A 23485-nucleotide genomic window follows, 5' to 3' on the forward strand; every position below is an offset into this window, starting at 1 on the left:
TTAATCCGTAATATAGGTAACCCCTTCCGTGGAGCGGGCATGGGTCGTGGTGGTTGGCTATGACACAAAATGTTAGGGTACCGACCCCAACTCGTCATAGGCCCATCTTCCCATGGGTAGAACTCAACTCTAAAACCGGTCTACAAGTTGAGGGATCCCATTGACTTATAAACTACCTAATTAAGCCACACCAAACCAATGGTGGGACCCTAACAGTAAAGAAGAAGAAAAAAAGAAAAAGAAAAAGAAAAGAGATTGAAAGGTAGTGCGGAGAAAAAGAGAGTCAGTGAGTGCGAAGAAAAAGAAAGTCGGTGAGTGCCGCTCATTTTAGGGTTTATGATAGGTTATATATATATGTGGTAAAATAGAGGGCCTGGATTAATAAAAAAAATTATGAAATCAATGGTTTATACTACAAACGGTTTATCGGTTTGGCTCGGTCGATTTAGGGGTATAAACTGTGGACCGAGCTGTAGATCTAACAGTTAAGACTTTTGAAACTGTTAATGACCGTCAGATGAACGGTTCGACTAGGTTCGGTTTAAAATTAGCCGATTTCAGCTCGGTTGGTCGGTCTGGTTCTTGTGCAACATGTTGATGGTGGTTTTTAGTTTAGGGAGAAAACTGTACATGTCTGTCTACCTGACCCGACATCTGAAGTAGTAGACCTTGATATGTCTATATTCCGCAAGGAATTTGAAAAATATATAAAAATCTGATAAGTGCATAAGCCTATCGTCATATTGTATTGAAACTCAAGCTCCAAGATGAATTGTGTTAGAGCATATCTTGGTTGAACCCACCAAGCGTTGGTATGTAAAGTTTGGTTGTCATATTTTAGTGAATCAAAACTCATTTAAAGAGTCGCTTGATTATGTACTAGAGTCAACTTCGTATAGGTTAGCTTGAAAGTATTACATTAGAAGTATTGCGAAGACTTGAAGAAGTGAAGAAGTAAGAAGCTACAACGACAACATCATCCTTCCACTTGAGGTTAGTGATATTTGACTTGAACTATTTCATTACCTAACGTATCTTTCAAGTCATGCATATTGAAAACAAAACTGCGAAGCATGAACACTCTTAGACATAGTATTAAGGATACAATATGAGGTTTATTGCTTAACCATTAAACTTTGTAGATAAGATATCGACATAATCGTTTAAATGCTATTGTGATTATGTATGGGTATGAGGTGAGGATTTCATCCTAGGAAACAATGTTTTACATGTGTTTTAAGGAAGTAAATTCATAAACTTGTTTTGTGAATCGAAAAGGAAATCGCCAGGCATTATTGGTATTGTTATTCATTGCATATCTTATGAACAACCAATATGTGTGATTAGTATAACCGCTCATGACTTGTTTGTGTTCTTGGTAAAACTATTCACAAAGGCCTGACTTATGTATTGGTATGACTTTTATTAGTGGCACTGATCTTAAGTAATCACCTGAGATGGTACGATTGAGTTTGTGATTTTTTGTATGAGCGACTCTGGGTAAAGGGGAACCGATCCTAGTAAGAGGTTGCAACAAATCACAAAGGGGAATCGATCCTTGTATGAGGTGCAACATGGTTTAGAAGAAAGGGGAACCAATCCTATGGACATGTGCAACACGTTTTTAGGCAAAGGGGAACCGATCCTATGGACATGTGCAACACATTCAAGTTAGATACCATATATATATGCGGGGAACCGATCCTAGTACCTAGTCAACCGAATTTTGGAAAGCTAGTGTGACTATGCACAATACTCACATGGAGGTAAAACCGAAACTTGTTTTGGTAGAACCGTTAAACCCATGATTTGTGATTGAGTGTCAATCACATAGTTCTTGAAAGTGAGATGAACCAATTTAAAACTTGTTTGGAAGTGTGGCAAATCGGTTTCAAGGTTGTAAGTATGAAAGAGGACTTACAAAGTGAGGATGTCGACATACTTTGAACATGTGCAGTAACGCTTATCTTTAATTGTTCAAAGTTATTCCTTGATAGCTAAAGGAAGAGAATCCCAGGATCGAAACATAAATAAGTTAAGAATCTTTTATTTAAGGTTTTTAATTTTATTTTAGGAAAATGAGAATTAGTAATGTGTATTTACTAGTTGAAGATTTTTCAAAGAGATTTTCGGTCATTATTTTGGACACAACATTTCCAGGAATTATGGAAACCGAATTTGGAATATATTGCATATCTTGAGAATATTTTCGGTTTTGGAAATTCCTTGGTGTCCAAACTTCCTTGTCTATAAATACTTGAAGTTTTCATTTCTAGCAAACTAATTCTTCATGACAGCAAACTCCCTCGGTTGTGTTGTTACTGGTGAAGCCGCCTATTCGGAGAGGAGAGTAACCTAATTAGGCGAAATCTTTTACGGCCGCTCAGTTTAAAGTCTTCTTTAGGATTGAGAAGATCTATTAGTATCGTTGGTGGGAAACTAGATAATTGCGGTTTATATTGTGTTTTCAATTGATTTGATTCACTAACGGTGGTTGAACTTTGATTGCACCTAGTTTGTTTATGTTTGAGAATCTTCTCTTCTGATATAAGATTCACTCAAACTAGATCGAAGTTTCGACAGGGATCTTTAGACTGTTTGTAGATCTAAAGACGTCTTGTGATAATCAATTTTTAACAGACTCCGTTCTGTGCGTGATTGATCACAAGATATTCAAGTTATTGTGTGCAGGCGTTTATTAAAGATCTAAGAAGATATTGAAGATTTCTGATTTGGGGTTCATAATCTTTGGTGTGCACAATACTTGTTTCGGTGTAGAGGATCCAACTATAATCGGTTTATCCTTGTGGTAGATTGGATTGATTAGTTGTGTAGATCGGCATCAATACAATTCTTTGTGATTAAAAGTATTGATTGCAAAATCTTAACAATTACCTTTGGTAGTTAAGAATAAGATAGATCTAAGAACCTGACGAAGGAGTTTATTGAGATAAACAGAAGAGCCTTTGTCGAAATCACATTTCTTTGTTGAAGAGAATTGCTACCAAACACATTTGTTGTTCCTTTAGTGTTTGGAATACAAACAAAGGAATTGTTCCAAGTAGGTGACTTATTCATAAGTTGGAGGCGTGGGAATTTAGACGGAACTAGGTGAACTATAAGTTTAGTTGCTTGGTCTCAACTATACGAAGTTGGTTTAATTTTGTGTAGCGGCTTAATCCTGAGAGTATTCAATTCTGGAAAAGGTCCCGGGGTTTTTCTGCATTTGCGGTTTCCTCGTTAACAAAATCTTGATGTGTCATTTACTTTTATTTTCCGCATTATAATTGTTTTATTATAACTAAAGTAAATTACACAAACTTTAATTCTTATTTACTTGATAGCAATCCTATTGTGTTTGGTTAAGTCCGAACCTTTTTTATCAAGTAAACATACTTCGTTGTTGTATTGTCTCGATCTCGTATCCGGAGACGATCACACAAAGTGTGAACCGATTAGTTGCATTGTCTCGACTCAGTCCATACACAATCACTTTCGGAGAAAGGACTTATAGGTAGGAAAAGTTTTAGCTTGAGGTATATTTGGGTACCCTCGCCTTTTCAATTGGTATCAGAGCAGGCAAACATGAGAAGTCTAACAATCTATGTTTGGTGCGATCGAACCTATAAGATATGGACCAAAGCAAAGTTAAGTGAGAACGAAAACTAAAGAAAGGCTCAATTAACGTATCACAAGATATGTGCTCAATAGGAGATTGTTCTTCAATCTCGAATTTCTCAATTGATGAGATCTCTAATGAGACATTTTTGAGTTCTACTCTTGAGATTTCTAATGAAAGATCAAGTGTGAAAACTTCTGAACTAAAGAAATTAAGTAAACAATTTCTTTTTTGCTCTAATGAACTTCTTTCAACATTTGAAAGAGAACGAGATTTAACATTAAAGTTTGAACATCTCTATGAAGAGCATAAATTGCTAAAAGAAGAAATTACACAACAAGTTTGTGACTACGAAAAAGGGATGAATATTGAACGTCATCAGGTAGAAGCTTGTGAAAAGGATCTGGAAAAATCTCGAAAAAAATGTTGTCTTCTGGAAAAGGAGCTTGATGACTCTAAAGTAAAAATGAACTCTCAACAAGAGTGCTTCAAGAAAAAAAAATCTTCTTTCAAACATAAAATGTTTAGAGGAAACTCTTAACTCTACTCTTGATGAAAATACGTTATTAAAAGAGGAAATATCTATGGTGAGAAAACTTAATGAAAGCTCAACCAACTTATCTTCCTTGTTGGAAATAGATAAAAGTCATGGTGACACACGTGACTTAGGATATGAAGGCAGTAGTACTGTTGTTCCCAACTTTGAATTAAAGTTTGTCAAATCTGTGTATACTCAATCTGAGGATTCTCTAAAAGAAAATGCTCAACAAAGCAGTGGAAAAACTAGTAGGGACAAACAAATGATTGATGATCATTCAAACCAGAAGAGGAAAGCTCATGGAGAGAGGAAGAAATTGAAGCCACGAAAAGGAAAGAAAAACAAAGGAGTTTTCAACAATCTTGCACAAACAGGTAACAACCATCATTATAACTCTTATAAAATCAAATGTTGTTACTCTTGTGGTAGCAAAAAACATGTTCAGAAGATGTCAAAGATACGTAAAATGCAAAATGCTCTCCGTTTTATTTCAAAAGAGTTGGGAAAAATAAACCTTGTTCCTCAACTCTTAACAAACAGAGTAAAGGACTATTATACTGATTCCTGGTTTACCCAGTATATACCAAAATCATTTAGAAAGGATAATAATAAAAATTATTTTAAGCGGACAAGGTTTGTCTCTCATTCTATAAAAGGAAATACTTTGAACCATTCTTCGAATATGATGACATATCTTATCTCAAGATGTGGAATAGGAAGAACAATCAAAATTAATGCACTGTTACATAAGAACAGATTTCTCTCTACCCGAGCACTCTGGTGTTGCAGAAATTTGTTTAAAATGGGTAATTTCAGTTATTCCTTTTTGAGAAAAATTACCGAAAAATGTCAGTATAAAAAGTTTCTTTTTATAAGTGGTTAAAATCTTATAAGAACCGAATTCTTATTCGAATTTTTCATGACTTTCAATAATGAAAGACCTAAAGAATGTTATATCTGATTTGATATACTTATGTAGATTTCATGATCTATTAACTAGAAAAATTCATATAATCCTTTTCACTGAGAAGAAGAGATCATACAGTGAATTTGTGGGAGAATACTGTATCCAGGAAGTGGAAAGTGTTTTGGATTCCTCTAATAAAGGAAGATTTGAGATCTGTTCTGATTTGTGCTCATATCAGATCATGCCCTCTCTTACTGAAGTAAGGGCTACAAGCTTTTGTGAACGAGTTATTGAACTGATAGGAAGAAATGAACTTCTGAAGGAATTATCATCTGTTGCCCAAAAGGAAATTATTTATCATGTTGTTTGCTTGGCATCTTATAGAGAATTTCGTGATCTTCAAATGATTAGTTTTCACTCTACCAATCTTGAAATTTTTAAAGAAAACCTTGATGAAATCATGGAAACAGAGGATAACAAAGATGAATAAGTTTAATCTCTTGTTCAGGAAAATAGACATAATTTTTTGATTTCCTTCAATGATTGTATTTGGTCTATTATGAATAAAACTATTATGAATAAAATTATTTGATTTATAATTTTTCTGGTGGTAGTTTTTGATTTACATAGCATGTGCTTGAATACTTTATTATTGTTATGGATGTTTATGGGATTTTTGATTTCAGTTTTATTACATTGATATTCGATCTCATAATATTGTGAACCCTTATGGTTTGGGTGACTTTTTGATTTAGCAGGATTAAGTTGTAGCCCATATTGGTAGGATTTATCAAAGGATCATGAGGGGTTCTGGTAGAAACAATATGTGAAAAAGTCACAATATGTTGAATCGGTTTTGGTTTAGCATAAAAGTATACGTGTTTCGGGTGTTTTCAACTTTTGCTTGAAATAGTTAAAAACCGGTTTTCAACCTTTCTCTAGTAAAGGTTGGTTGTTGTTATTCTTTTGTTTTGCATAAGGATGACAACATAATGATATTTAGATATCAATTCTCCCTGGAAGAAGATGCAAACATATTGGAGAAGATGATGCGAAATTTGAGGTAAAAATCTTGTTATTTAATTGTTTTCCTGTGTTAAGAAAAGCTTGATTTTATTTCATATATTTATTGCTTTTACTTAATAAAATTTCAGTACAAATGATGTTTATTCCATGGTGTCTGTATGGATGTCTGTGTGATTCAATTGTTTCCGGTTAAGAAAAACTATTGTTATCTTGCTTTATTGTGTGGTATCAATTGTTTAGGCTTACAAAATTTCGGTGCAATTGCGGTGCTATAATGTCTATGTTGTTTCAATTGTTTCCGGTTGAGGTGGATAATTATGCAAGTTGATTTATTTGGTTTGTATGAATTGTTTATGGCTTAACGAAAGATAAGGTTTACGGAATGAATTGTTTAGTCAAATTCGATTCCGAATAACAGAAACTAAGTTAAATCTTAACCTAGTTAGACTTATCAAAGTGGAGGTTTCGGTTATTCAAGTCTAATTGAATGCCTTAACAAGAAATACTATTTAACTAACATAGTACTTGTCTTGTTTAAAACTTAAAGGTCTAAGTTATATGGATAATTAGAGCCTGATGAGAAAAATAGAGTTATCTTTATTTTGGTCTTATCGAACAAGCGATTGTATTTTTACAATCGGTTTATCAAAGGAACTAAGGTGCTTAGTTGATTTTTGGTTTGCTAAACTAAAGAGGGTTGGAATCGGCGCTCTGAGTTGAGGAGAGAGACGCTCTGAGAATCGGTGAAAAACTCAGTTGACTTTCATCCTCGAATTTTCAATTTTCAGTGAGTAATCCAAGAAATCTCAGGTGATTTTTGCACCTGAATCTAATGATAGGTGTTGATTTTTATATAGTTTTTTCTTCTTATCATAAATATGTCTGAATTAGATCCTCTGGTTGAAAAACCATCAAAATTGATGGATAATCAGTTTAGATCTAGAATTTTTTCTTCGAATTCTTCTGAGCGTCTGATGAAGACCTTGATGATTGTTTAAATGAATGGAAATTCAGTCTTATTGGTCGTCTGGATTTTTTGAAAATTTCTTTAGAAACTGCTGAGAAATCACTCATAAGTCAATGGGTGCTTAAGGGAAGTTGTCAACTAATACCTCTAGGTAAAGGATTCTTTGTGATTAAACTTGATAATAAGGATGATAAACATTCATTTGGTCTCAATATTGGGAAGTTGAGAAGCAAGGTCTTAAGATTCGAAACTGGGAGCCTAATTTCAAACCAGAGAATCAAAAATCTTCACCAGATTTTGTTTGGTGTCATCTTCCAGGTTTAAGTATTGAATACTGGAAGGAGAAAATCATTATGGATATTAGTAGAGCAATTGGAAGACCGGTGAAGGTAGATGATATTACTCTTCAAAGGAAAATTGGATATCATGCTAGTGTGTTGCTAGAACTTGATCTCAACAAAGCTCTACCTGAGAAAGTTTGGGTGAAAACTAAATATGGAGGTTTTTTTACAAAGGGTTCAAATTCCAAAAACTCCAAAATTCTTTAATCACTACAATGTTATAGGGCATTATGTGGCTGAGTGTAGAGCAAAAAGGAAAGAAACAACTCAAAAGGAAGGGGAAATGGAACTAATTCAAATGTGACTAATAGATACAGAAGAAAAAACAAGAATAAAGAAGACACTGATCTGCTAATAAGTTTTGATATATGTAATCCTGTGTCAACATCAGATAGTATTCCAAGCTCAGGTGGAGAAAATGCTTCCTTAATTCATACTGTAGACCAACTGGAAGAAGGTGAAATACCATCTGGTAGATTTGAAGTTCTTAAAAATTCTGATGAAGTTTTGATAAACTCTCATGAAGAATTTCCTCCTTTGGATGTGGTAAAAATGATTGAGATAGGATCTACTTCTCAAAGTACTTTTGTGAATGTTATTCCTCCTGTAGAAAGTAAAGAAATCGTTTTAGAGGTTCCAAAAGTTGTAGTTTCTCATCAAAGCAAGCCTGTGGTCACTACAAGAAGACAAGCTGCAAAGAATGTTAGTAAAAATGATTCTGGGAAGAGGGGTCCTACTCCCTCAACTCTTTCTTCCAAATGAGAGTTGTTTTCTGGAACATCAGAGGCTTAAGGAGACTTAAAGCCAAAGATAAACTTCAGAATTTAATTAAAAATTTTAGACCTTCATTAGCTTGGTTAGTTGAACCAAAAGTTAGTGCTACTTCAAAAATATGCAAAAATGTTGAGGCTTATTGGTATGAAATGCAAGATTATTCATAATAGTAGTGATGAGAGAAAAGGTAATATTTGGTTATGTTGGAGTGCTTCCATCTCTGATCCACTGGTGATATCTACAACAAAACAAGCAATTACAGTCAAAGTTGGTGAAGTAATGGTGACAGGGATTCATGGAGCAAATCTATCTTTAGATAGAAGGGAATTATGGCAAGAATTAGAATCAATCAGATCTTATAATCTCCCATTGCTAGTCATTGGAGACTTTAATGTGGTTTTTAGTATTGATGAAAATAAAAGTGGCAGAATTCCTCTCAGAACTTCAATGTTAGATTTCGTTCATTGTCTCGACTCATGTGGTCTAATAAATGTACCTAAATCAGGATTGGTTTTCTCTTGGTGCAATAACAGAGCAGGAGCAAAAAGGATTCTTTGCAATTTAGATAGAGCAGTATATAATGATAAATGGTTGGAGATTTATCCAAATTGAGAATACAAAGTGGGAACCAGGGGAACCTCAGATCACAATCCTCTTCGTGGAGCTCACAATTCAATTCCTAAGCCTCAAAATGCTCCATTCAGAGCTTTAAAGTTTTGGTTAACCCACAAGGATTTTTTAAAGATAGTCAGTGATGAGTGGAATAAAGAAATATCTGGAACTCCCATTTTCATTTTCATGAACAAATTTAAAAATCTGAAGTTAATTCTAAAGAAATGGAATTGGGATGTATTTGGAGATGTTAATGCTAAGCTCATTCAGGTTGAACAAGATGTATTACATGCAACATTAGCATCAGACAACAATCCAGAAGACACAAAATTGTTAAACAATCTGGTTACTGCAAGGGGGGTACAAAACTTTTTAACAAGTCAGCAAAATGCAATTCTCTTGCAAAAATCAAGAACTAAATGGTTGAAAGAAGGAGCAGGAAATACAAGATTTTTTCACACCACCATGAAGATAAGGCAAACTCAAAATTATATCACTGAGCTTGAAGATGAAAATGAAAATATTCTTGCCACTCATAGAGAAATATCTGAGATTCTAGTGAAGCACTATGCATAAAAGTTCCAGCATAAAGATGTTCAAATTCTAGCAGTATAATGAGAGCAGTTCCAGAAGTTCTTTTACAAGGTGACAGAACTTTTATAGACTCAATTCCATGTGCAAGTGAGATTAAAGCTGCTACTTTTGATCTTGATCCTGACAGTGCTCCAGGACCAGATGGATTTGGTGGATGGTTTTACAGAAACTGCTGGGAAATTATTGGAAAGGATGTGATAGCTGCCATACAATACTGTTGGAAGAGATGTTACATTCCCAATGGTCTGAACTCCAACTTCTTGGTATTAATCCCTAAAACACAAAATGCTAAAAAAGCAAATCAGTTTAGACCAATTGGACTTTTCAATTTCTTTTTCAAAATTTTTACAAAGATTCTCACTATGAGAATCAGTAACTTGTTGAGCAAAATCATTTCACCTCAACATGGAGCTTTTATTAAAGATAATTCTATTCAAGAACAAATAGTTCTAGCATCTGAGATGGTAAATGAAATTTAAATTAACATAAGAGGTGGAAATGTGGGGATGAAATTTGATATTGCACAAGCTTTTGACTCTATAAGTTGGGAATTCTTATTCACAGTGATGCAAAAACTAGGATTCTCTGAGAAATGTATTTGTTGGCTAAAGGAGTTATTTAGATCATCTAGAATTTCTATTATGATTAATGGAGGACCAGCTGGTTATTTCTCTGTAGAAAGGGGATTAATACAGGGAGACCCACTATCTCCATTTATCTTCGTTATTGCTGAGGATGTTTTAAGTAAAGCTTTATCTCAAATTGTGGCAGAGAAAAAATTGCTTCCAATGGTTAACAGAAATGGGATATGTCCTACTCACATTTTTTTTGCAGATGACATGTTTTTATTCTGCAATGGAGATAAAATAATGTAAGGAGATTAATGCATACATTAGCTGAATATCAACAATCTTCTGGCCAAATAGTAAGTGTATCCAATAGAAAATTCTTTGTGAGGGGAACAACTCAAATCAGAAAAGAAACAATAGATGGAGATTGTCAAATGCAATTAACAAAATTTCCAGACAAGTACGTAGGTGTGATGTTATTTCATGGCAGAGTAAAAACAAATCATGTATGGGGAGTGGTGGAGAAAATTCAAGGATACCTAGCAGGATGGAAGGGGAGAATGCTTGCATTTCAAGAAAGACTGATATTAGTGAAAACAGTTCTTAGCAGTGTTCCCATCTACAACATGTCTGTTTATAAATGGCCAAAGAGGGTGATCAGGAAATGTGAAAGAATCGTAAGAAATTTTCTTTGGACAGGTGATCCAAGTACAAGTAAACTTGTCACCTTAAAATGGGAAAAAGTCCGTGTTCCATTGGAAGAAGGCGGCCTGGGAATTAGAAGTTTGAAAGTAATCAATATAGCACTATTAATGAAGCTTGCTTGGAAGATTCAAAATATAAATGAAGAATGGGCTCTGGTTTTTCAAGCAAAGTTTAAAATGAAAAATGTTGAATGGATCACTTATCATAAACAATCTTCCATATGGCGAGGTATCAAATGGGTTATGAATGACATTACTGCCAATTCAAGATGGGTGGTGGGAGATGGTGAAAATATTTCTGTGTGGAATGGCACATGGATCAAAGACAAAGCTTTGTGCAACCTATTTCCAGGAGATGCTTACATACATCTTCATCAAAATTTGAAAGTTAGCTCTCTTATCATCAACAATGAATGGAATATTTCTTCTGAGATGCTAAAATACTTCAATACTCAAGATATGCCAGTGATATATGGTAGAAAGGACAGACTAATATGGAGTGGCACAATATCCGAAAAATTCATAGTTGCATCTGTAGCTAATTGCATCAGAGGTAAATACCCTGTTTTCAATATTTATAAAAAAAATTTGGAAAGCATGTGCACATCCTACAATTGCCAGTAATGTGTTGAAAATATCTAGAGGTATCTGTGCAACTGACTTGAAACTCAAAACAAAAGGTTTTCATCTGGCTTCTAGATGTTATTTATGCAAACAAGAAGAAGAAGACTTAGATCATGTTTTGTGGAATTGTTCTTACAGTCTTAAAATATGGTGTTGGATTTGTGATGTCTTTAAATTCAAGACCCCAACTTCTTTTCAAGATACGAAGAATGGTAAAACACAAGAGTTCAGTAATCCATGAACTGTGGATAGCAGCAGCTTTTGTCATTCTCAGAGAGATCTGGTTCATAAGGAATAGATTGGTGTTTGGGGAAGAATCTGAAAGAGATGAACTTATAAAGAATAAGATCATTTTTCTGACAGGAGAGTGTGAACATAGATTTAAGGGTAAAATGAAAAATGAAGCATATGACCTTCAAATACTAAGCTTCTTTGGTATCAAATATAGACAAACTTGCACCTGCAACATTAAAGAAATTTTCTTTTCACTCCCTGAGCTTCCTAAAATTATTATATGTTGTGATGGTTCTAGTAAAGAAAATCCTGGGTCAACTGGATATGGTTTTGTAGCAAGAAGTGGTAGAAATGGTGAATTTTGATAGCTGCTGATGGAGGCCTTGGTATTGCTACTAACTACTTTGCAGAACTGATGGCTATCATATATACAGGTGAATGGGTTCTGCAAAACTCTCACAGGGAGGTAGTTTTTCAATCTGACTCAAAAGTTGCTATTCTTGCCTTTCAACATAACAACTTGCCATGGTTCATTACTGCTAGATGGAATATAATAACTGACAGCATCAGAAGCATAGAGTTTGCAAATAGTTACAGAGAAATAGACTTCTCTGCTGATCAATGGCAAAAGAAGGTAGTAATCTGAGTATGGGCATTGTAAATTACTACATTGTAGTTCTATTAGACTAGAATCTCCAATTCAAGCTTACTATGGAATCTGTTAGTAGATTCTCTTTTGTAAAATAACCTTCAAATGTTTTTTGTAACTCTTTTGTTTTAATCATAGTTAATAAAATTTACATTGATTGAGCAAACAAAATATTAGGGAAAATTGCTTCTGGCAATTGTTTCCTTGATAACATATCAAAACAACTTACTTTGTAGTTTCGGTTTTTATATTGGTTACCAGAAATGGTGTGTGGAACCCTCGTGCTTAACTATATAGGTTGCAAGTCTATTTTCAGATTTGCAAGACTCTTTTCGGTTTGTCCTTTATTTTTTCGTTTCTTTGTCATTTTGTGACAAAAAGGGGGAGAAATATATGGAGTAAACAAGTGATATTGGCATTGATTTTATATTGATTGGTATTACTAAAGGAAAAGAACATGGTGCTTAAACATTACAACGACAACATCATCCTTCCACTCGAGGTTGGTGATATTTGACTTGAACTGTTTCATTTCCTAACGTATCTATCAAGTCGTGCATATCAAAAACAAAACTGCGAAGCATGAAAACTCTAGATAGAAATAGTATTAAGGAATACAATACCAGGTTTATTGCTTAACCATTAAACTTTGTAGATAAGACGTCGACATAATCGTTTAAATGCTATTATGATTATGTATGGGTATGAGGTGAGGATTTCATCCTAGGAAACAATGTTTTACATGTGTTTTTAGGAAGTAAATTCATAATATTTTTTTGTGAATCGAAAAGGAAATCGCCGGGCGTTATTGGTATTGTTATTCATTGCATATCTTGTGAATAACCAATATGTGTGATTCGTATAACCGCTCATGACTTGTTTGTATTCTTGGTAAAACTATTCACAAAGGCCTGACTTATGTATTGGTATGACTTTTATTAGTGAAACCGATCTTAAGTAATCACCTGAGATGGTATGATCGATTTTGTGATTTTGTGTATGACCGACTCTGGGTAAAGGGGAACCGATCCTAGTAAGAAGTGTAACACATCAAAAATGGGAATCGATCCTTGTATGAGGTGCAACATGGTTTAGCATAAAGGGGGACCGATCCTATGGACATGTGCAACACGTTTTTAGGCAAAGGGGAACCGATCCTATGGACATGTGCAACAAATTCAAGTTAGATACCATATATATGTGGTGAACCGATCCTAGTACCTAGTCAACTGAATTTTTGAAAGCTAGTGTAACTATGCACAATACTCACATGGAGGTAGAACCGAAACTTGGTTTGATAGAACCGTTAAACCCATGATTTGTGATTGAGTGTTCTTGATCAATCATATAGTTCTTGAAAGTCAAATGAACCAAATCAAAACTTGTTTGGAAGTGTGGAAAATCGGTTTCAAGGTTGTAAGTATGAAAGAAGACTTACAAAGTAAGGCTTATCTTTAAACATGCGTAGTAACGCTTATCTTTAATTGTTCAAAGTTATTCCTTAATAGCTAAAGGAAGAGAATCCCAGGATCGAAACATAAATAAGTTAAGAATCTTTTATTTAAGGTTTTTAATTTTATTTTAGGAAAATGATAATTAGTAATGTGCATTTACTAGTTGAAGATTTTCCAAAGAGATTTCCGGTCATTATTTTGGACAAAGCATTTCCAGGAATTATGGAAACCGAATTTGGAATATATTGCATATCTTGAGAATATTTTCGTTTTTGGATATTCCTTGGTGTCCAAATTTCCTTGTCTATAAATACTTGAAGTTTGCATTTCTAGCAAACTAATCCTTCGTGACAGCAAACTTCCTCGGTTGTGTTGTTACTGGTGAAGCCGCCTATTCGGAGAGGAGAGTAACCTAATTAGGCGAAAAATCTTACGGCCGCTCATTTTTAAAGTCTTCTTTGGGATTGAGAAGCTCTATTAGTACAGTTGGTGGGAAACTAGATAATTGCGGTTTATCTTGTGTTTTCGATTGATTTGATTGACTGTAGATGGCGGAAAATGATTTGCTGGTTTTTACGGGATTGAGGAGATGGCCGTGCAGAGGAGTCTCCTTGAACCGAGAAAATGCTCAACCTCACACAGATGCACTGCAAGAAGGGGGTGCTTTAAGTTCGAGAGATCAATCTGCAGGACTCCGGCCTAAACCAAGACAATGGCCGTTTCAGAGTCAATTCTGTCACAAGAGAGAATGGGTCGATCTGTAAGAGGGAAGCTGAGAAATGTGTGAGATCAATGGTGATCAAAGATTGTAAGTGTGTAGTGTATTCTGCGTGAAAATAGTTTCTTAATGATTGAGTTTACTCAGTTGAGAGTAATTGCTAAGACGATGAGTTCGTGTAGACAAAAGACTGTCTATCAAGAATTGTCTGTTGTTTCAATCATGATTCAGAGACTTATTTATATTGGTAGAATTGTAAACACCTTGATCCCATGAAGTGTGACAATTGCTGGAGTCAAATATTGGGGAAGTGGAAATCGTGTTAAAATCAATTGCTCATCGTGCGGAGACTTGGATGATTTTATACCCACTACTTTGCTAACTCCTTCAACTGATTGCATGACTTTCTCACATTCTCATCGTGGGTAAACACACGTGCCGTAGACCGCCAGACCAAAACCTTAGTTAATATCCTCCCATGTGACATGATTGATGTCTCGTGATTGTGGAGTCTGCAAAGAAGACGTGTATTTATTTAGTCCGTTGCTGACTTCGTGGGACGATGAGTCCTTGTATTGCTGATTCGAACATGATTTGCAAATGTTCTGAGACTCATAAATTGAACGTGTCTGTTGAGACATAGGTATAATTCTCGAGTAAATGTTGATAGTTAAAGTGAGAAAACATTGCTCATTCGATGGATTTTTGAATATTGATAGTTGAACCAATATTCCTTAGTCTGAGAAAATATTGCTCATTTGAACAAATATTGTTCGTTTGATGAATTATTGGTAGCAGGACCAAATAAAATATTAATTTAAAATACTGGAAATTGAACCGAGTATAATAATTAAGATGTTAATCACGGGATCAACATAAAATTATTAGCGTTTGAATCTGGAGTCATGAACCTTGGATTCGAAACCCTAATTTCGATCAATTGCTGATCAGTTCATGATTCATTTAAAATCAACCATGGAGTAAAGGAGGGACCGGCTACATGGGATGATTAATCGAACATGTAACATCCATATGCTCAAGTGAGCAAAATACCAAAGTCTCTTGAAGACCAGTTGGTGAAAAGATGATTAAATGCTGGTTTAATCATTTATTCGAATAATGTTCGACTGAACCTTAGGTGATAAAACCTAATAAATTATGAAGATATGAAGGACCGACCAAGGGGTCATGAAACCGGCCCTGATTGGTCACGGGATCGACTGACGATCATTTGATGAAGTTCCAAGTTGTTTTGAAGAGTTTTGGACCTAATGTGTGCAATTGTGCAAATTAGGTCAAACTGTGAAAATGCATGGGACCGGCTCCTTGCAATCTAAATAGCCAACCTTGGTCGTTCAAGGTAATATGCTCACATCACCAAAGTGTTCGTGTCTCAGTCCTGAGAATTTTGATATTTCCTGATGTGCGTTTGAGCAACATTTTGAGAAAATATGAAGAAATCAAGGATTTTGCTGAAACTGAGGAAACTTCATAAGATGAAGGAAATAATAATAAAATGAAGGGATCATGAAGTGCGGGACCGGCTATGGCCAAGGCATGGCCGGCCGGCCGGCCAATGAGCCCGGTCCCATGACACTTTTACTAAATTTATACTTGTGAAATCGCACGCGCGATGCGCTTGCCTCCGCGAACTTCCAAGGTAGATATTTTAGTCTGTAGAAAAGAAAAATAAGAATTTCTAAGTTCCAAATGAAAACCCACAAGGACTTGGTATTGACCCTCAACAGGGTACTCTCAAGCCACTTTCTACATAGGCAAAAAAATCCACCATATTTCACCAAACCACACTGTAACAAACGCCACCTACTACCTGGTTCTTCTCGATCTTCACTCTTCAGTATTTTAAACTCTCTGCATATAATTTGGTATCATTTTTCAGATCCAGATGATATAATTTTTAAGAGCATTCACACGTCAATGGTAGTACGGTAGTACTCTATCAGTCGGTAGAAGTCATCTACGTCCACAATCGTAGGAAAAACTCCACCAGAAACGGGTTCCATAAATGAATCGAAAAAAGGTTTGTACTGAATAATTTTCTAATGTAAGCTAAAGTAGTTTTAGCATCCGACCTACAACTTATATTGAGTGAACAGTTCTAATGAAAGAGACTGCTGACTGTGAATGTTGGTCCTACATTTCAAAAATCTAATGCACTTTCAAAGAAGCTAGTAGCTCAAACTTTTCTTTATTATAGTAAGGTTATTTTCATGATTTTAGGGAAATATCATGAAATCAAGGAGTTTGTTAAAATCAAGGAGTTTCCTTGAAGTAAAGGAGTTTCCATGATATGATGGAAACAAATAATATTAATAATAATAAAATAAGGGTGTGTGGGAACAGCTTGGGCATGGTCGGCCGGCTAGGGCCCGGTCCCGTGAGTCTCCCCTAATTTTATATTATTTTCATGATTTGAAGGAAATATCATGAAATTAAGGAGTTTCCATGAGATGATAGAAATAATTAATAAAATAAGGAATTACAAGGTGTGGGACCGGTCACGGCTAGGGCATGGTCGTCCGGCTAGTGACCACGGTCCCGTGACACCTTTCCTAATTTTATGTAATTTTTGTACAATTTCCTTAATGTGAAGGAAATACCATGAAACGAAGGAGTTTCATAGGATTAAGGAGTTTTCATGAGATGATGGAAATAATTAATAAAATAAGGAATTACAAGGTGTGGGACCGGTCACGGCTAGGGCATGGACGGCCGGCTAGTGACCACGGTCCCGTGACACCTTTTCTAATTTTATGCAATTTTTGTAAAATTTCCTTGATGTGAAGGAAATACCATGAAACGAAGGAGTTTCATAAATTGAAGGGATTTTCATGGGATCAAGGAAAAATAATAAAATATGATAAAATAAAGGGAAAAGCGTGGGAACGACCACGGCGTCATGACCAGCCGGATGGTCGGTTGGGTCCCTTTAGACGCCTCCTTTAAGTATTTTATTATTTATTATTTTCTCCATGGTTTGATCGTTCCTTCGTGTTATTGAATGTTCGTTCGTGCATTCAGGTGCTCGTTAGTGCATTTATTGTTGAATACATTTGCACCATTTTCTTGGGGCTTACTCGATGTTGGCCCAGATGCCCGTACGTTGAATATTTATTACTAACCCATGGAATTCTGCTGGAAAAAGCCATAAATTGAAGTAACGAAATATTATACAGAACGTAGAATATTTTCTAGGAATTCAATTGACGAATCTTGCGACTAGAAATAATTAATTGATAGCTCTATACTAGCAGGCATGTTGTCTAGGAGCATTATAATTATTCGAAAATCGAGGTATGAGCTAGTTGGAGCAGAACGCTCGATTTGAATGTTTATTCTGTAAAGTCAGGGAACATTGCGACATCCTGAAGACGTAGTTCTCTATACTAGTGAGTAATACATCTAGGAGCCGTCCAATCATTTCGATTCTTTACAGAAGTGATTACTGAAATTGCTCAGTTAATGGAATATGTTGTGGTCTCAGCCGAGAGACTGCATATATATACTCTGAGAAGTAATATACTCGATCAGAGACTTTTGAAGATATTCTGAGAGGCAATATGCTCGATAAGAGGTGTGGCATGATCTTTCACGCTTTAATGAGAGATAACTCTAAATATTCGTCTGACTGCTGGATCAGGGATATGTAAGGTTATGATTTTACCCTTTATCAAAAATACACCTGCTTAGTGAAGGACAAACTCTGACATTAAGTCCCCTGCTTAGTGAAGGACATTCATGTTCCTCAGTCAGCACGGAATGGTGATTTTTAGTTACGGACGAAATAAGTAATTGAACTTAGTCGTGAGATAGAATGTTACCGGATTTTCAATTGCACGAACGAACCATGGCTTGAACGAAGATCCCAGTAGCATGATAGAGCATCGAGCGCAAATTGGTGTAGCACTGCTGATTCGGTGATCGAACCTTGGTTGATTTAGGATTCATGGGTCCGGGCCCAAGAAAAGAAATCCTTGTTTTAGGAACAGACGCTCGTTCGTTTGTTAGTTTAAGGAACAAACAAAATAGACCTCAGTCTGATGATATAAAATTTTGTCTATGAGCTTTCACGAAAACCAAAATTTTAGTTTTTTAAATATGTGAGATTTCACAAAGTGAAATAAACTCTCGTTTCAAAGGTGGATGCTCGTACGAGAGAAAAGTTTTTTTTTTAATAGACGTGCGTCTGTTAGTAAAATTTTGTTTAGGAGCTTTCATGAATTTTTTTTATCTTCGAGCTTTCATAAATCTTTGAAAATATACTCTCGCTTCGAAGACAGATGCTCGTGCAAGGGAGCAAAAAATATATAGATATATTTTTCAAATTTACGTGAGTTTCACGTTAAATATTTATATATTTTGTAAAATCATGTTTTGATTTTGAACAACTGTTGAAAGTAGACCATTATACATGGTGAAATAATGTTTGTATGTGAGCTTTCACAATTGTAGAATGGACGTCTGTCTAGTTTTTGAAAAACCAGTGGATGTTAAAATTCACGTGGGTTGTTCATGATTTTATGTAAATCAATTCATGATCTTGAATAATGAATTTTGCTCGTCTTTGCTGGTTTGAGGGAACGAGCAAGTTTTCGAAATTCTGACGTTATAATCACTACAACTAGTGAAATTGTAAATAGGTAAGAGTTGGATTGTTACCATTTTTGTTACGCGTTTGTTATTGGTATATTCATGACTCCATGTATTTCGCCTCAGATAGTGGTGACTTCTGGTTAAAACCACTCTTCTGGCTCTTCCCGGGAACGCTCTATGAAGTCAAAGATGAAGACTTCTGCAGATGTTCATGCCAAGGTGAATCAACCTTTCAGAGACGCTGGAAAGCTGACACATTGTATGTCGCTCGATCATCTAGGAGTCGCCCGTGCTAAGATATATGCTTTATTGGCATTAGCATATGCGGAAGGAAAGCAGGGACGTGATGAAATATCACAGAAGAAAAGAGCTGAAGAGAAAAGCTCATATCTCATCAGCAGAAACACCGCCGACTTCAGCAACTGAGAATATCAACTGAAGATGAAGTGCGGCCTTGCGTTGATGGTGTAGCTCCTGACGTGGATCAATGATGAACTTCGTCATAATTCGTCATCAGAAAATTCAGAAGTTAGGTCTTCATAGAAAATGTTGTAGAATCTTCGTCCGATGTAGGATTTTCGCGATCTAACCATGTTTCTTCATGCCCAGGAAATTTACAAGCTTCATTTTAGGAGATTTTTGAGTTTTGAGCATGTTTAGGGTCCCAAATAGGCGAAACAGTAAACTTCCAGGAGACTTCCAGAATTTTTTCAGCTGGTATGTAGTCCAATGTTTTGGCCACATCATTTTGCTCGTTTCTCCAATTGCTATGAATTCTTGATATGTTGTAGAGGACATCCATACAAAGAGAATGAAATATGACCCATCCCTGGATTCTTCACCAATTTCTCCCAGCTCGCTGCTTTGTGCGTGATAGTGTAAAATCATCTCAGGCGAGCTTGTTGTAAAACACTTATGTTGTGTCTTTAGACCATTCACTTGTGTATGGAACGGTTGGTGAAGGATTTTAATTTCATTGATTCATTTGAGATCAGGACCCCTTGATTGATACATGAGCATGGTGCTTGCAGTTCCATCTTGTTTCTGTCAGTCGTAGAAACATCACTTCTGAAACCCTGGTCACGGGACCATAACTGAGGTTGCTCTAAAGAGGGGGTGATGTAATGACCATGGTTACATGTCCTGGTGGTAGAATTCCTTTTATAATGAATGATTATCACATGATAGTCTGGTGCCACGGGTCTTGGCCTGTGAAACTGATCATCATGATCAGTGGACCGTCAGTCCCCAGTATTTTGTTCAATCTCTCATTTTCGTTTTCTCTTCTTCTGGAAAGACTTGGACAGAGGACCCAGGTAGAAAAATTGATGCAAAGACCTGGATGGTCGAAGTTTAAGGTACCTCGATGAAGGACTTAGTGAAAAGACCTGGTGGACACCGATCGACTGTGGAAGTTATGAATCCCGTCTAAGAATTGCTGATTGCATGTTGTGTGCCCTGGAAGCTGCAGGAACCTCATACGGCGTCGGAATTCAATGATTGACCACAACTTTTGAAGCTAAGAGACTAAGTTATCAAATGAGAAAAGAATCACTCAATTTGGAGTTGTATATGTCGGCCATTGAAGCGTGCACATTTGTAATTTGTAATCCCGTACAAAATTTTCAGATTTCGTTGACCTGATGGTGAAGGCCATATCTTTCAGCTCATATGTCCGATTGATGCGCCCTTTTGGTATGTTGTATAAGAGACATAGACGAACATCTTTCATTGAGGAAGTATTGTCCCATTCCTCACTCATTGGTACGTTTTTGTAAACCCATGGGCTGAAGTATGTTGTATCTCATTTGTAGAGGCGATGAGAACATCTTGTAGAAGACTTTGAATTGTACCCGTCAGTCGTGCAAGCTTTGGGAATACTTTCATGTGAACATGTTATGATGTCTACACAGCTTGATATGAATCATTATTTCTTGGAGAAGTCCGCTTCATGTGTAACACTTCAGAGAATGGTTAGTTGATGAAGCCCCGGGATGTTGCTCCTGAGACCGTATTGATGTTGAGACCATGGACGGAGTTCCTCCATATATCCTTGTTGATGCCGATACTATAGTTGGAGTTGCTCCAGAGACCGAAAAGGCTAGAACCATGATTATTGACATAGCCTTTGCTCCTCCATCCAGTGAGCCTTTATATTTACGAACTAGTTGGTGGGTTGAGTATTACCAAGATGAAGGTGTACTGATCAGCCCGAATTCTCTTGAACAATATGACTTTACTGTGAACTGGCTCCGTCAGTGAATCGATGTTGTGGCAGATAGGAGCGGCATTCTCCCTTTTGGATGTGAGAAGAAAAGTTCCTTGGTCGTGCAAGGTTTGTGATGCAGAGAGGTCCCGTGGATGAAGTTTCATGGAATCACATCAGGTTGTAATAAATAGATTAGAATAGATCTCTCCTTTAAGATTAAGTCCCCAGTGTATGTTGAAGGAGTTTGTGCCATCCATGGATGAATGATGTTGCATCTGCTTCTTCAGAAGTCTTATCATGGGATAATGAATACTTATCGATTGTAGTTCAGTTACACTTTGATCGGTGCTGTTGTTGAATCAGTATGTCATCGTTGAGATATTGGTGCTGAAGCCGGATGCGTCATTATCGAAGGTGTACTCTTGGGAGTACAATTTGAAGACTTCTTAGATGCTTGATCGTTGAAGCGTATATTACTTAAGCATCGAATGTCTTAAGTTTGATCATCTCGGCCCTGAGTATCTTCTGTTGATTCAGAATTTCTTTCGTTGCGGTTGTGGGATTCGACATCAAAGCTTTTTGATTTTGTGGCACACATGGACACTCCTGTAAGGCTATGGAAAATCTCCCAAAATGTTCTTTGCCATACTTGGACATCATCTCAGTAACGACGTCTTAATGAGATGAGAGGTGTCATATTTAACCACTTGGTAAAATATTAATGTGGTGAAGCTACCCACTCATAACATCTTGCAGATTTTCTAGCAGAGTTGAGTCCCCATGCTAGAAAAGCATGTGAGGAAATAAATGACATAGTCATGGAAGGAATGAGACTTGCCTGAGTGCGGAACCTCTTGATGAATGTCTATGCATCTTTTGCAGGTTCTTGCTTCAACCTTGTCAAAGTTCGAAATTCTTCCAAGTGCTCTGATGGTGGAATGTCAGCCAAATCTTCTGGATCAGAAATTTCTTCGTTAGAGGGATGTGAAACCAAAGGCGCTTTGTCAGTAGCCATCTTTTCAGCGTGGATCCACGCTCGTTTGGAGAACATTTAATATCCTGAATCTTCCTAATTATGTGAAACTTGGTTTCTGTCCAGGTTGAACTTATGTTCACTCTGAGGGTGATGTAGCCGTAAGTATTTCCGAGCGTCCCTTCAAGGTCTTTTATTGAGATGGGATCACGAGTAGCTTCTTGTCCCTGCGGCTCTGAGGGTTTTCAGTGGAATGATATTAATGGCGGTGTCAGCATCGATCAAAATTCTTCCGAATTCATTTACTCTGAGATGGACTGTGGTAAGCAGTCCCCAGTCGTGCATCTCCTTGTCTCTGGATGAAGATTCAAGGGATATTTCCAGGATGGACAAACTCTAACAGATAGAGAAATTTCACAGATATGCTCGATCAAAGATTGAAATGATTCTTTGACTGGTTGTTCAGAGAGTGTAAAGGTTCTGATTGGGAGAGGATTCATGTGTACTCCTTCAGTCCCCAGTTGAAGTTATTGTAGATCAACCTTCTCTTTGAAGATATGCTTCAAAATATTGCGTTTACTTGTTGGATGATGTATCTATGAAGGTGACAGTACCTAGGATTCTCCATTTGTTCTTCAGTTGTCTCTCTCCTGATGAACGACAATTTGATTGCACCATCTCGAACCAAGACTTCCAGTAACTCGATCACTCCTTCATGAGAATAGAGAAGTTTGAGTATGTATGATCATTTACCGTTCATTGACGCCGGGTCGAGGTTTGTGCATTTCAGGATTGGTTATTTTTTCCTTGCGCCTTCAGTGGAGCCTGGGATGTTGGAGAAGCGATCCGATGCTGTGACCCATCTTTTCTTTCAGCAACAACGTTGGCTGGAGATTGTATTGATTGTTGAATAGGCGTAGGATGCTTCGAGGTTCCTCGACCTTGTAGACTTTGCTCTTTCCTGTAAAGAAGGTGCAGTGGTCGCTGATCGTTTGGATGCTTCATGAATCTCTGAGAGATTATGGAAGTGGAGATTTTCCACCAAGCCTCTGTAGACCGAGATCATTCCGTTGATGCACAAGTCCACCAGTTGTTATTCAGTGACATTCGGGTCATGACAATCCAAAGCTTGGACTTTGAACCTCTTCACATAATCATTTGGATGTGCATTGTTCTTCTGAGATATTTTTCCTAGATCAGAGAGAGTGATCTGCTCTGAGATGAAGAAGTATTTTCTTTAGAAAACATTAATCATTTCTCCCCAACTGATGATACTTCCTGGCGCAATATTGTTGTACCATGTGTATGCTCTGCCTGTCAGAGACTTTGAGAATTCCTTCAAACGGATGACATGGTTGT

General features: G+C 36.5%; 2 protein-coding genes across 2 annotated transcripts; both read left to right on the forward strand.

Annotated features, from left to right (window-relative positions):
• The first annotated feature begins 8298 nt into the window (after window positions 1-8298).
• Window positions 8299-9360, forward strand: LOC113305632. The gene is made up of 2 exons (XM_026554647.1): window positions 8299-8745; window positions 8995-9360. The coding sequence occupies exons 1-2, from the start codon at window positions 8299-8301 to the stop codon at window positions 9358-9360; spliced, it is 813 nt and encodes a 270-aa protein (XP_026410432.1).
• Window positions 9361-9398: 38 nt separating this feature from the next.
• LOC113305633 lies at window positions 9399-10253 on the forward strand. Its single transcript, XM_026554648.1, has 2 exons — window positions 9399-9842; window positions 9990-10253. The coding sequence occupies exons 1-2, from the start codon at window positions 9399-9401 to the stop codon at window positions 10251-10253; spliced, it is 708 nt and encodes a 235-aa protein (XP_026410433.1).
• The last annotated feature ends 13232 nt before the right edge of the window (window positions 10254-23485 follow it).

Source organism: Papaver somniferum, chromosome 8 (assembly GCF_003573695.1).
Source record: "Papaver somniferum cultivar HN1 chromosome 8, ASM357369v1, whole genome shotgun sequence".
Classification (NCBI taxonomy): Eukaryota; Viridiplantae; Streptophyta; class Magnoliopsida; order Ranunculales; family Papaveraceae; genus Papaver; species Papaver somniferum.